At 34.6% G+C, this 13242-nt stretch overlaps 1 protein-coding gene across 6 annotated transcripts in view; it reads right to left on the bottom strand.

The window, feature by feature from the left end:
- Positions 1-7027: 7027 nt before the first annotated feature.
- The window catches only part of LOC145678517 (BTB/POZ domain-containing protein 17-like), a 61681-nt gene continuing 55466 nt past the window's right edge, over positions 7028-13242 (bottom strand). For all 6 annotated transcript variants that reach the window (XM_081748762.1, XM_081748760.1, XM_081748761.1 and 3 more), the window contains 2 exons: positions 11144-11367; positions 7028-7837 (listed from right to left, as the gene is read on the bottom strand). In XM_081748762.1, coding sequence (XP_081604888.1) covers positions 7239-7837; positions 11144-11367 — 823 coding nt within the window. In that variant the 3' untranslated portion in view covers positions 7028-7238. The remainder of the gene's footprint in view (positions 7838-11143; positions 11368-13242) is intronic.

Below are 13242 nucleotides of genomic sequence, written 5' to 3'. Positions count from 1 at the left end.
ATATATATATATATATATATATATATATATATATATATATATATATATATATATAAAAGGATTTCATTAACTTTTGAAAATAACTTCTTTTTTTCTACCTTGTTACCTTGTAATGAAGCTGTTTCGTTTTAAACGGGAAAATCCCTTCTTCCGTCTGTGTCCAGATTGTCTTCGGTTCTAAAACAAGAGTGGCCAGGGTGGCACCAAATATCAGATTAGTTTTAATACATTGTCTTATATCAGATCGCTACTTGGATATGTTATTCATGCTACATTGGTTCTCTGTTCAGTTGTCGTTTTACAAATAAAAATAAAAGCAAACATTTTTTTTATTTTCACTAAGAGAAAGATATCCGACTGAGCGGACCATTATGTGAAAACAGAAAAAGCCTGATGATCAGGCTGAGACTGGCCAAGGCAGGAGGGCAGAGATCCCTGCCGGGGCCCTCTCTCTCTCTATGTATAATAATATTGAATAACATGGAAAGTAAGATAAAACATGTCTGCTGTGTTGGAGCATAGTTACTCGTTGTAGTTTGTTCCGTTCCCAGAGTTCAATGGCCCCCAGCATTGAATGTAGTCTTGGGATCCCATTATTGGAATGAAAGTAACAGTATTATAAAGTCCTGTTTGGGGCCTACTAAGAATATATTTCAACAATATGAAGAACGGGGCCCCAGCATCATATTGTCTAAATGTGTATTGGAGCCCCACGAATGCCGAAATGAGACTGACTTTTAAAAAGTCGCGCTGGGGCCATCTGTTAGTCAGTTGACAAGTTATCAAGTTAGTCAGTTGACAAGTTAGAACAGGTCCCCACCTTGGGGCACCAGAAAAATTAAAAAGATGAAACTTAGTATACTTTGTGAGGTTCCTACATGCAACATGGGAAGGGATGATGGGGCCCTCCAAGTAAGTCTCCTGCCGGGTCTCTTTATAAGGGAGAAAGGTTAACAAGTACTCCCAATACACGTAATCCCTGGTGGAGCACACAGCCTTGGTAAAGTTAGCAATACCTCAGGTCACATTATATTTTCGGATTGTGTGAACTAGTGATGATTGCAAGGGGTAGGCCCGGGAAAAAAATCTATCCCTCTCCAAAAGCTACGAAATTTTCCTCGATGCATATCTCCTTGCTCTCCCTCCCCATATAAGATGGTGGTGTCATCTATGAGTTCGTACTACTGCTGACAAAGGTGTGTCTGTAGTCGCTCAAGCGCAGTACGCCCGACACGTCTTTCATGAGGTACACTCATGTCCAAAATGATTGTCGCATATCTATAAGTGTCTTCTTGTAATAATATAATTTGATAATGATTTTCCGGGGTGCTTTTAATACTGATACTGTGTGTACAATCGGGAAATGTATATTTGTGGAAAATTTCGTAGAAAAAGAATTGTAAATACGAAAATTAGAATGAGTAAAACGTCGCTAAATGGACAAGAAAGGTGTATTTTCATTTTATTGTTCTTATTTACTGCTCTTTTTACATGAAATTTACCCATACATGTCTTTGCCGATTATACACACACTAACATTATAAGAAATACCGGGCGAATTCGTTATCAAATTATTTTCCTACAAAAACATATTTATAGACACGCCACAATAATTTTGGACATTAGTTACATGGGAGTTTCTCACAAAAACAACCACACAGTAATATGTGAACGGCCCCTAACCTGACCGAAATCACGAAAAAAGAAACGCTGTCTAAGAATTAATTTAAATTTAGCTACACCCACTGGCAGATGTCTGAAGTCCTTTTCTCATTCACCTCTTTATATCACAATATATCATAGTAGCAAAAGTCACAACACAGAAAAAGTATGAGAGACTTATTTAACACCAAATGTGTAATTTTAAAAATGAAAATAAAATGAAATATTTTAATATTCCATTATTGTGCCCGTTGTGGTAAGGGAGGCGATGATTAAGGTAAGTGAATGATGATGGAAGAATTGGTGAAATGAACATGTGTGAGGAAATGGGAGTACCTGACAAAACCAACGGTCACGAAAATATGTAAGTTTTCTGAGAATATATATATTCTGATCAATTTTCTTCCGTTAGCAATGCAAGGTGAAGTTCTGAGGTAGTTTGACATGTGGTGCAGGTCAGCAAGTAGAGTCGTAATATGAAGTTCTAAGAATCACATAGCATAAGAGCAGCTTCACTTATACAATTGTTTCTTATATTTTACATTTCTTACACACAAAACGAAAAAACAAATATATACATAAAAATGCATAAATATCATAATCTACCGATATTGGAACAGTCATTTTCACTCAGTTCATAACCAGTGCACAGACTGCATTTTCCGCAACATGACCTCACACGAATGTAATTTTCTGAACATACGAACATTTTACAACTTTTCTTCCATTAACAACAAGGACGACTTTTTGGAAAACAGTTGGGCACGTGGTACAGATCATAACTACACGGGACGTAGTATTAAGTTTCAGGGTTGCACAGCACAGAGTTTCTTTTCCTCCACAATTTACAGGAACAGAAAAAACTGGGGCATGTTACTGTGGGCCTAACATGATACTTCGTTTGCGAAAAAGTTACACTATAACACTCACTTCGTTAAGTTTTCCTTTTGCTAGTTTCATGCAGTGACCAAGACAAATGCCAAACAAAACAGAGTATATATGATTTGATTTTAGTGTCTAGTTCACAAGCGAGGCTATATGAGACATGAACTTCCAGCGTAAAGTGGGATCCGAGACACATGAGCTCCCGCCGGAAACCGAACCACGCCAAAGGCGCGTACGCTGACCGCTTAGCAACAAGGAACCTCAAAATAGTAGTTTTAAAATTCATTTCTCTCTCCCCGAGAATTTAGCTCTTTGGTTAGGTTATGTGGGTTCAAGCAGCTTCCCTTGTATGTTGCATTCAGTAATAATGCTAGAATAACAACTTATCTCATGTTATGCTATTGTTTGATAGCGTAAGCTTTCATACCCATTAAGTAGTTCTCTAGTTGGAAGTATTCCTTCTTTGTTTCATTTTACTACTGCAATGTTACTTTCATTTTCGCTTTTTGTTAACAGACTAACATGAGTTTTCAAAATAACTATTTAGAAGTGTAAATTTATCAAAATAAACAACACACCAAAACTTACCTAAAATTGAGTATTGAATATTATTTCTTCTATTACTTTGTTCTTCACCAGTAAACATTGAAAACTAATACTTTTAAGTTCATGGTTAAAGAGAAGGAAGCTGTAAGATTGTTAGTTAAATCTACTTCAGCACATGAATTACATACTTACGAGGGACGCTTCATATCAAAATTGTTCAACAAAACAACTTCACTGTCCCAAAAAACAGTCGTCATAAGCTTCGAAGCAGACTTTTCCACCTTGAACTTCTTTGGCTGCCTTTCTCCTTTCTTAATCCACTGCACAGACTCCTGTTTCGACTCTGGATCATAGTGGTGTAACCAAGTCTCGTTTACAGTTACGATTCGGACGCAAATTTCGTCGAGATTGTCTTCAGCTAATTTCAAAAAATCTTTAGAATTCTCCAGTCATCGTAGTTTGTCGAGGGAGCATTTTCGGCACCAACAGCGCGCTAATTTTAGATGTTTAAATGTTCGTGCACATTTATATATATAAACTGATCTGCAATTCTTCCGCTATCTGATACAATTTTATTCTTCGATCGGCTTGAAAAAATTTTCCGACTTTTGCGATGTTTTCTTCAGTGATCACCGCCACAGGATGCCCTGGGCGAAATCGACTTCACAGCTCTCTAATCCTTCTTGAAATTGGCTAGCCCATTTATAGGTATACGAAAACCCTGAATCCTTTAGAGTTGACGACATGACTCCAAAAATTTCTTTAGACATTTTTTTTCTTTACAAAGTATTTTATCACGGCGAGGTGCTCAAAATTGCGAGGATTTTCGGATTTGGCTGACATGGAGATGTTTGTCCTGTCTCAGATAATAGTGTAATGAGATTATTATTGAAATGAGTTGATATTTATACTATTAAAGAGGCTGCAGTTAGTGTTGTTGCTAGTAAGTACAAGCATTACTACTACGTACCTCAGGCCACGAACTTATCAGTCGCACTCTTGTATGTAATACATTCTATAAAGTATAGGAAACAGTAGACGTGCACAAAGAAAAGTCGATCAAGGGTTGGATTGATACCGATGTTGCCAATGTTTATACAGTTACTAATCAGGCCGCAGCTAAAATGAATATTGAATTCGCGCAATGAAAGGCGTATTTGGCTCATTTTAATAATATTTCGTGCTTTCTCTCCAGTAAAAACTAGTTTTAGTAGTTAAGTTTTTCTTCTTTCAGATCGAATTTCCAAAAACTAGAGAAATTAAGAATTTGCTTTAAGTGATGAGCTATTACTACATCAAATACGATCCCGATTTACAGAGTAATTTTCTCGTACCAATACAGTTCACAAAATTGTTAGTACAAATTTCATCTTCATATTATACCCTTTTTTTTTTTTTTTTTTTTTTTGGTTTTGTTTTGTTTTGTTTCTTGGGAAGAGAATTTCATGCAAAGCATATACATGTATTTTAATTAGAAATTTTATGGCGAATCCCTCGCCGCCTCCACCTTTAGCGACTCCGTTTTCAATATCTTCATTTCATTCTTTTGATAAATTAACCTAACCCTTTGGAATTTATAGACAAACGCTTAAACATGTATTCTAACTAACTAACTAATTAACTCTATGGCCTATGGAACCCGGAGGTTCAATGCCGCGTTCACAAAAGCTCTTCACTGACTTCTATCCTTAGCTAACTGCATTTAGTTTCTACTTTGTATTCCAATCGCTGCGAGATCCATCTTAATATTGTCCTCCCATCTGCGCCTAGGTCTTCCTAATGGTCGTTTTCCGATTGGTCTTCCTGTCGACTTTGAAAGCGTTTCTACTTTCTTCCATTCTAACTACATGACCCTCCCACCTAAGCCTCCTAGACTTCACGACCCTAACAATGTTGGGTAAACCATATAAATTATGTAGTTCCTCGTTATGAAGTTTCCGTCATTCCCCATTCCCGTTCCTCTTGGGTCCGAATATTCGTCTCAGGATCTTGTTCTCAAATACTTTCAGTCTATGTTCTTCCCTCAGAGTAAGTGACCATGTTTCGCAGCCATACAAAACAACAGGCATGATTACCGTTTTGTATATTTTAAGCTTCAAATTTCTCGACAGAATTCGCGACGACAAGAGATTTTGAACCGAATAGTAACACGAATTCCCTGCTTTTAGTCGACATTTAATTTCTCCCTGAATGATTTTCGTCTGTTAATATTGATCCTAGGTATTTGAAACTATCCACTTTATCAAAAGTATTATTTAATATTTTAACGCATCCATAATTTGCTGTATTTCGGTCCCGACGCACTTCCATGTATTTAGTTTTATCTGCATTTACTTCTAAACCCATGTCCCTGCAAGCGTTTAATAAGATCTCTGCATTTCTTTCTATTGTTCTCCTATCATCACCTATTAAATTTACGTCATCAGCATATGCCATAACCTGGTGAATACCGTTCAACTCTAGGCCCTGGTTGCTATCTTTGATTTTCCTTATAGCGTATTCCAGAACGAAGTTAAATAATAATGGCGACAACGCATCTCCTTGTTTCAGGCCATTTTCGACGTGAAAGCTCGTGGACAAAAATTTTCCTACCCGGACTTTACTTTGGGATTCATTTAAACATATCTTAATTAATCTAATTAGCTTTCTCGGTATTCCAAGTTCTGTAAGAACGTTGTATAATGTTTCTCTCCTAACCGAGTCGTACGCCTTTCTAAAATCAATAAATAGTTGATGTACCGGGGTATTGTATTCCCACTCTTTTTTTCACATGTATTCACTTTTTTATAATGAGAAACTTAGGTGAATTTTGAGTACCTAGTTTCAACGACTCATAAAATGGATTTTTTTTTAATGAAAATGAATACCCTACTCCACTTACAGAGTTAACGTTCTCAAAACTTCTTACCCCTCAATAATATCAAAAGAGAAGTGTACAGTCCTAATTTCTAAGTACAGCGATTTGAAGTTTCTAGGTATAAGAATCGCTTTAGCTTTTCACATATTGAAATAAATCTCGACACCGCAAGGCAAAAGAGGAGCAATTAAGTAAGTATATTCAATAACTTGTTACATTTACATGAATAATGAATAAATAAATAAATAAATAAATAAGTTTACTCTTTAAAATTTGTGAAGTCAAATTACTTTTCTCATTCCTATTCTCATTTTCACCAATAGTGTCGTACAGACTGGAAAAATGTAAATAAATAAACCAATATTTGTTTCGCTACTAAGTACTGACAACAGTCTTTCCCGGAGACATCTAACGTTCAAACATAGTGGAACACATGAAATTCAATTAACAGTTTCAATCATACAGAATCAGAAAATAAACAGAAGAAATTTCCATAACCAGTTAACTCTAAAGCATTTTTCAGCGTTATACAAAATGTACTTAAAATGTCCATTTTAACGGCCAGCAGTGATCATTCCAACCTTTTAGGAAATTTTATTCCGATAACTTCCGAGAGAGTTTAATGTAATCTCTAAATATAACGTTTACTTTTGGATGTTAAAGAGTGTACGGAAAGAGCGTTTTGGAAAATAACTGAAAAGTGTGAAAAGAATAATACACAAATGAACACCAAAGAACACAAAAATAAAACAAGTGACATTCTAATATGTGGTACAAGTTTCATTCAGCTGAAATTAAAGCGAATAGCTTAGCTGTAGCGAATGGACATACAACATTATCGGGATTAGTAAGAATCAATTTATCTTTTAGAAATGACTGTTTCCGAGATAAAAATAACTCAGTATGCAATGATTATAACTGATTAACATACTCATTGCTAATTAAGGTACGTTAATAGCATTCGACAAATGCTATACATACAGGTACAGGACATAACTGGTTAACGTAGCCTTAGGATAAGTTGAGAATGTACATACAAATAAATGTTTGCAGGTTATTTACAATTAAAAGAGAAAATTATAAATAATTCTTTATGAAATACAAAGTTAAGCAGAAATATAACAATGAGCTGTATAATTTGAACAGTTAATTATGTTGGTACCACAAAGGCACATTTTACAATGCTTGTAAAATAAATCCAAGTTATTTCTTTCTTTTTTTCCACAACTAGCATATAATTTATATGAACAAAAGTTTTTTTAAAAAAAAGCTAACAGTGTATAAAAGATTACCTCAATACGAACCTCTTTCCTAGATAAACGTCACTGAGTGGCACAATGACAATATGTACTTTCAAAACATCACAATTTGGTCCGACTAAGTAAGGACTATGACCTTTGGAGTTGTTGAGTTCATCAAATGAAAGGAGATTGTCAAAATTCAGAACTTTATCGTTCTCACTAAAATGGTAATTCTTCTCAATCACAGTCATTACATGTTCCACGCCATCTTGAACACCTTTGATAAGGACACCAATTTTCACGTGAGCATCCTCCGTGTTTTTGCACATTATCGACAAACGAACGGTCTTTAAAACGTACTCAGAAACCTCTACTGTTCCCTGCCAAACAATAAGATAAAACTTCTTGAACCACACTCCTTTGGGATAAATATCCACTACCCACTCACAGGTCCTATCTCCAGCGAATTCGGCACAAGAAGTAGGACTAGAGAACACAAGAGTGCGAGTAGCGTATGGCTGGAGATTAGGAAAGTTTTCAACAGTTAGCTGAGACCCCCACGTCTCGGATGTATACATTCGTGGTGTAAACAACAACTCGCCACAAGGATTCTGCTGCACTACTTCACGCACTCGATTCACTTGACCTGTAAGAATAACAAGTGCACACGTTTCATTCTAAATTTCTACTTATGTAACAATGTAAAAATGTGTATTTATCTCCTCTAATAAAGTCGCAACAGATGAATTTGGTAATTTATGTTTCGTACAGTGGTTGTTCTTAGTAATTTACTCTTGTCCTGGACAATATACGCGATCTGCTGTTTGATTTTAAACTGAACACCAAAACTATAATTCGTTTATGTAATTTTTGTCTGCACACCAAAAAGGACATTTCGTTTTATTTATTTTCGTTTTGCATTTATCGAGAGAGCCATTCGTTTAATTAATTTTTGACCAAGACCCGTAGTTTATTTTTTATTAAGGATGGCCAAAATTTTCCGGAATCCGAAATTTCCAAAAAAAATTCCGGATTTCGGAATAATTCTGGAATTTAGAAAAAATACGGGTTTTGGAAAATTCAGGAATTAAGAAAAATCCGGAATTATTCCGAAATCCGGAATTTTTCCGTCATCGGAATTTTTCTGGAATCCGAATTTTTTTTCGAAATTGGAATTTTTCCGAAATCCGAGTTTTTTCCGAATTCCGGAATTTTTCCGATTTTACTTTCCAGATTCCGGAAAGTAACATGTCAGGGATTGGTCATCCCTAATTTTTATCCTGCACAGCAAACCTGATATTACATTTCCTTACTTTTGTCCTGTCCAGGAGTACCATTCATTTCGTTTACTTTTATCTTGCATACCAGGACTAGCATTCGATTAATTCTTTTTTTTCTTACATGCCATGAATGACCTCTCGCACCATGGTATTGACCTGCACGCCAAAGACTACTATTCGTTTATTTGTACTTCAAACATGATGAACTCTATATGATTATTAAATTAAACTCAGGAATGCGTCTAAATTTTTGACGAATTCCTGAGTTTAATTTAATAATTATAATTATACCTCAGTTTAGTTTTTTCAGTAGTAACTCTATGTACAGGTAATGTTTGGCAGCCTTAATTAGATATCTTAGAAACTGTATAGAAATATCTGATCTCACCTAGCAATCGACACTGTAGAAACAAATTTCATTCAATTGTATAGAAGCAAAAATTCTTTGCGCGAACTTCAACAAAACTGCATTTTAATAAGTAGTAATTGCTTGCGAAAATTTCATTATTTTTGCTCGGCCGACAATGATGTTCCGTTTTAAATAATAACAATACATTCGTTTTTCGATTCATTCGATTTTGTCATTTAAAATTATTTCCTTAACTCCAATTGGTAGTTCGCGATGCCGCATCGAATCAAGAGAAATAGACTCTTAATTTTTCCATTTTCTTCATGTCCAATATATAAAATTTCCAAATAATAACTGTCAAGTACATATAACAGGTAGACACAAATGAAACACATGGAATATATCACCTCATAGCACACACACACATACCAAACGAAAGAAAGAAGAAAAATGCTACCTGAAGAGTTGGTCGGTTAAGGCAACATATCTTTAGAACTATTATATGTGACGTAAATTTAACTGTATAAGAAGGAAATGGTACCCATACTATCTCCTGTTACCAAGAGCACCGTTGGATGGATTGTGTGTGAAATAGTAGTGGAACTTAAGTAATAAAGATTTCTGGCCATATTACGAGTTGGGGTTTCCTACTTGCTGCAAAAGAAATCACATTACTCAAGAATCACTGAGCAATGATTTTTTGTTTCATTGTATATTATAGCTACGGTTTCCCTATTACTGAGTCAACACAGATAAATGAAATATATTTTTTCAAAAGTCTAGAAAAGTATTTGAAAGGTATAGATCCCAACACAAATGATGTTCTAAAATAAAACTATGTTTATATATATATATATATATATATATATATATATATATATATATATATATATATATATATATATATATATATATATATATATATATATATATATATATATCATGCGGTATGTTTTGTACTCCTATTTTGTATTCTCCTTCATCCTAGTTTTTGCCACTTTGTTCTTCCTTTCTTTCTTCCTTTTTTCTTCTTAAGTCTTCCATGTCTGTCCCTGGGACCTCTCACGTAATAGATTTTCAACATTAATAACTAGGCATTTATTTTTGACATGACCTCTTTCCACAATATGGTAACTTACCAATATGCTTTCCACAGCAAGATATCCATGTCAAAAATAAAATAATCGTCTTCAAGCAAACACATCTGTTACATTCACCGGGATCAATTACATTCTCGTATGGCAATACGATTTTCCTTGAGTATTCCCTTATACTATGAAAACTAGCCTGAAGTAAAATATTTACAATTTTTTACCTTCTCCAAAATCTATTTGCTTGCGACGAACATTTCAAAAACAATATAAAGGCTTTCTAGCAGTTCCTGGATCATGACTGGTAAAATGAGAAATACTTCAAAACACAGAACTATTATTAAAAATTCATAAAAGGTAAGTATTAATCACAAATTTAAATTATTATATAGTACAAATTTACTGAAAAACTGACTATAAAAAACAAATATGCTTGAAATAGCACCGTATAATTTGACAAATCCATACTACATACGATCGTTCCTCTCTCAGAGAAGGCAAAATCTGTACTGCAAAAGACTGAGTCCAAAAGAAGGCTACCGGAATACAGGTATTTCGTTGAAAGGTATGTCCTACATTTCAGTAGCTTTCTTTATATCCTGGTAGAATGCAAAGAACGATCTTGGGGTGTGTGATGATGATGCGGACCATGCTGATTTCATTTCCGTACATTTCTGCTCGTGGATTGGCCTTAAGATTTCCTCGTGGTAGTATTGCCAGTTTATTTTGCAGTTCTTCACCCTACGGATCTTCAGTTTGCCTCGATGACAGTCGTCGGCAACCACTATGAACCCTTTCGGGAAAGCAACTTTGCATCCTCGGACTCATTTTGTGAAACGCTTTACCACTTTATCTGTGTACATAATGGCTCTTGGTTGCCGCAGTCGGAAAGATACACCCATGCCTCATCCATACATATCTTCCTCTACCATTCGTTTGCGAAAGAAGCAGGGACCCTCACACCAGAGATGAGAGCTCTATTACTGAGTCACCTCAATTGTAGTAGTTAATATCGTCGTATCACAAGCTAATACGCGACTCAGCATACAAAGTATTTCCACCTATACACGCATAAGTGCTATTTACTGCTTTTATTTGGTTATTTTTAAAACTCTGAATGAATAGGAAAATAAATTCACAATTCGTAAATATGTGTAATAAAAAAAATCGCGTTATGCAAGGTTATAATACAATTAAGTACGACTTTTTTTCTGAAATTAATGAATATTCACCTGAATGGAAAGACATTCCTATAGCCATTCTCTCCACGAAAAACTCTTTGTACTTTTTAGTTAACGGTGATAACAGCAATTCCGCTAACTGTCTTGGTGACATCATAGGGAACCTAATATGAGACATTACTTCCACAACCAACTGCTCCATATGAGTTTCCACATCTTCATCCCCTTCTTGCACTAACTTTTCATGTTGAAACTCTAACCATTTCACTACGCAACTGAAAAAAAAAAAAAAAAAAAAAGTATTATCATCATATATTATTGATAATTTATATATTTATGAGAAAACTATTAATATAAAGCGAAATCAAAACTATAGTTCATGTGCGTGAGAGCACCATTGCGGATCGAATAATTAAACTACAATTAGTTCCAATAATGTTTTAACACCACGAGTAATGATCTTATGAGGAATAAAAATGTATAATTACAATACATATCAACTAATCTACTCAAAAAAATGTGGTAACTAATTAATTTTATTACCAACAATCTATTCTATTCTATATAACCCTAGGACAGTATTAAGATTATGTCGCAGCTAGAAAGCCATGTCGACTTTATCACTAGAATTATTTCAATATTAAAGTACTACGTAGTGGTATCTATTATTATAGCAAAGCTTTTTTTTTTTTTTTTTTGCATACGATTCTCTTAATTATTGTCAATACAATAATACCGGGCGTGCTTAAATTAAAAACATATTAGAAATTATGAAGTCAACATTACATCACTACTAAAGGAAGTTTACAATCACTATTAAATCATTACTAAGTTAATTCTGGTAATACTATTGTGCCAATTAACTAGTCTTAGCAGATGATGCATGTTCAACTGAGTGATACATGGTCCCCATTATCAGCTCGTAGTGCTATTCTTTCTGGTTTTCTAAATCAGAATTACCTACTTTTCATTTCAGGTAACCCTCCAACTACAGTGGTAAAGCCTTTACCTCTCGTACGAGGAGTGATCTGATTCCCTGGTCATGTAAGGTTGTGGTAGATAATATCGTGTCCGTTTGTTTTCTTTCGTTTTCTTCCACATTTTCATTCTAGTAATTATTTCATAACCAGCCATTTTCATTAATCATCCGTCTCCCTTAGCCTAAAGGGCACAATCTTGGGACGTTAAAGATTTCATATCGCTATCAAGTTCACTCCCTGTACAGCCAAAAATCCGGATTCGATTCCAGCTAAGTCCGGCACTTTTTCAATCTATGAATTTTCTTGTCATTGAATTTGTACCAACAGAAAACGTGACGTAAAAACATTGTTGATTTCTACGATTTTCCCATGAACGGTCATGTGTGTTCATAATCCATGCACAACAGGATCTGTGGGACACTTCATATGGTCAGCAATGAGCACTGACCTCAAAAGAAGATGTATGGGTGTTCAAGAAGCAAAGAGGGTACCGTTGTGGTTAGTTAACAGACACGGTAAGCTGGAGACCTGCCTTTGACTTCCGGCTAGGTCTCACACTTTTTCATTATGAATTTTCGTCGATTTCGCACCTACAGAGGATATAGTGCAGCGTTTCCCAACCTTTTTCAAGTTGCGGCACACTACAGGTGTAACTTGAATTCTCGCGGCACACCCATATTATATATATATATATATAATTATTACTATTATTATTTGTAAATATAAAATACCGTGGTATTTTTCTGTGATTACTGATCTCCTTCTTACAGAGAAAAAAGCTCGATCACTGATTTTGCCCCGTGGTAAATCATTATGCTTATTTTTCATTCTAATTTTAAATAGAAAACAATTGCAATGAAATATAAAACTTGGGTTTTTAAAAATCCACTTTCTCTTTTGAAAACTGTATCTAACCTTTCACTAAAAGGGAAGATCAGTAAATAAGGAACAAATAAACAAATTTCCTATACTTTTAAAATACAAATGTAGGTAATTTGTATGCATGTTTGCTTTGTTGAATTTATTAAATGATATGTTAAAATTTCAAGTTACGAAATAGTCTGCAACAATAAAGAAGCAATAATGGTCATGACAATGATAAATACGTTTTTCAACATTAAAAATGTACAGAAAAGTAAAGCAGTATGAAACTTAAAATTGTAGAATTAT

This window comes from Thermobia domestica, chromosome 2 (genome assembly GCF_964235325.1).
Source record: "Thermobia domestica chromosome 2, izTheDome1.hap1.1, whole genome shotgun sequence".
NCBI lineage: Eukaryota > Metazoa > Arthropoda > Insecta > Zygentoma > Lepismatidae > Thermobia > Thermobia domestica.
This window is presented reverse-complemented; position numbering and strand designations above follow the sequence as displayed.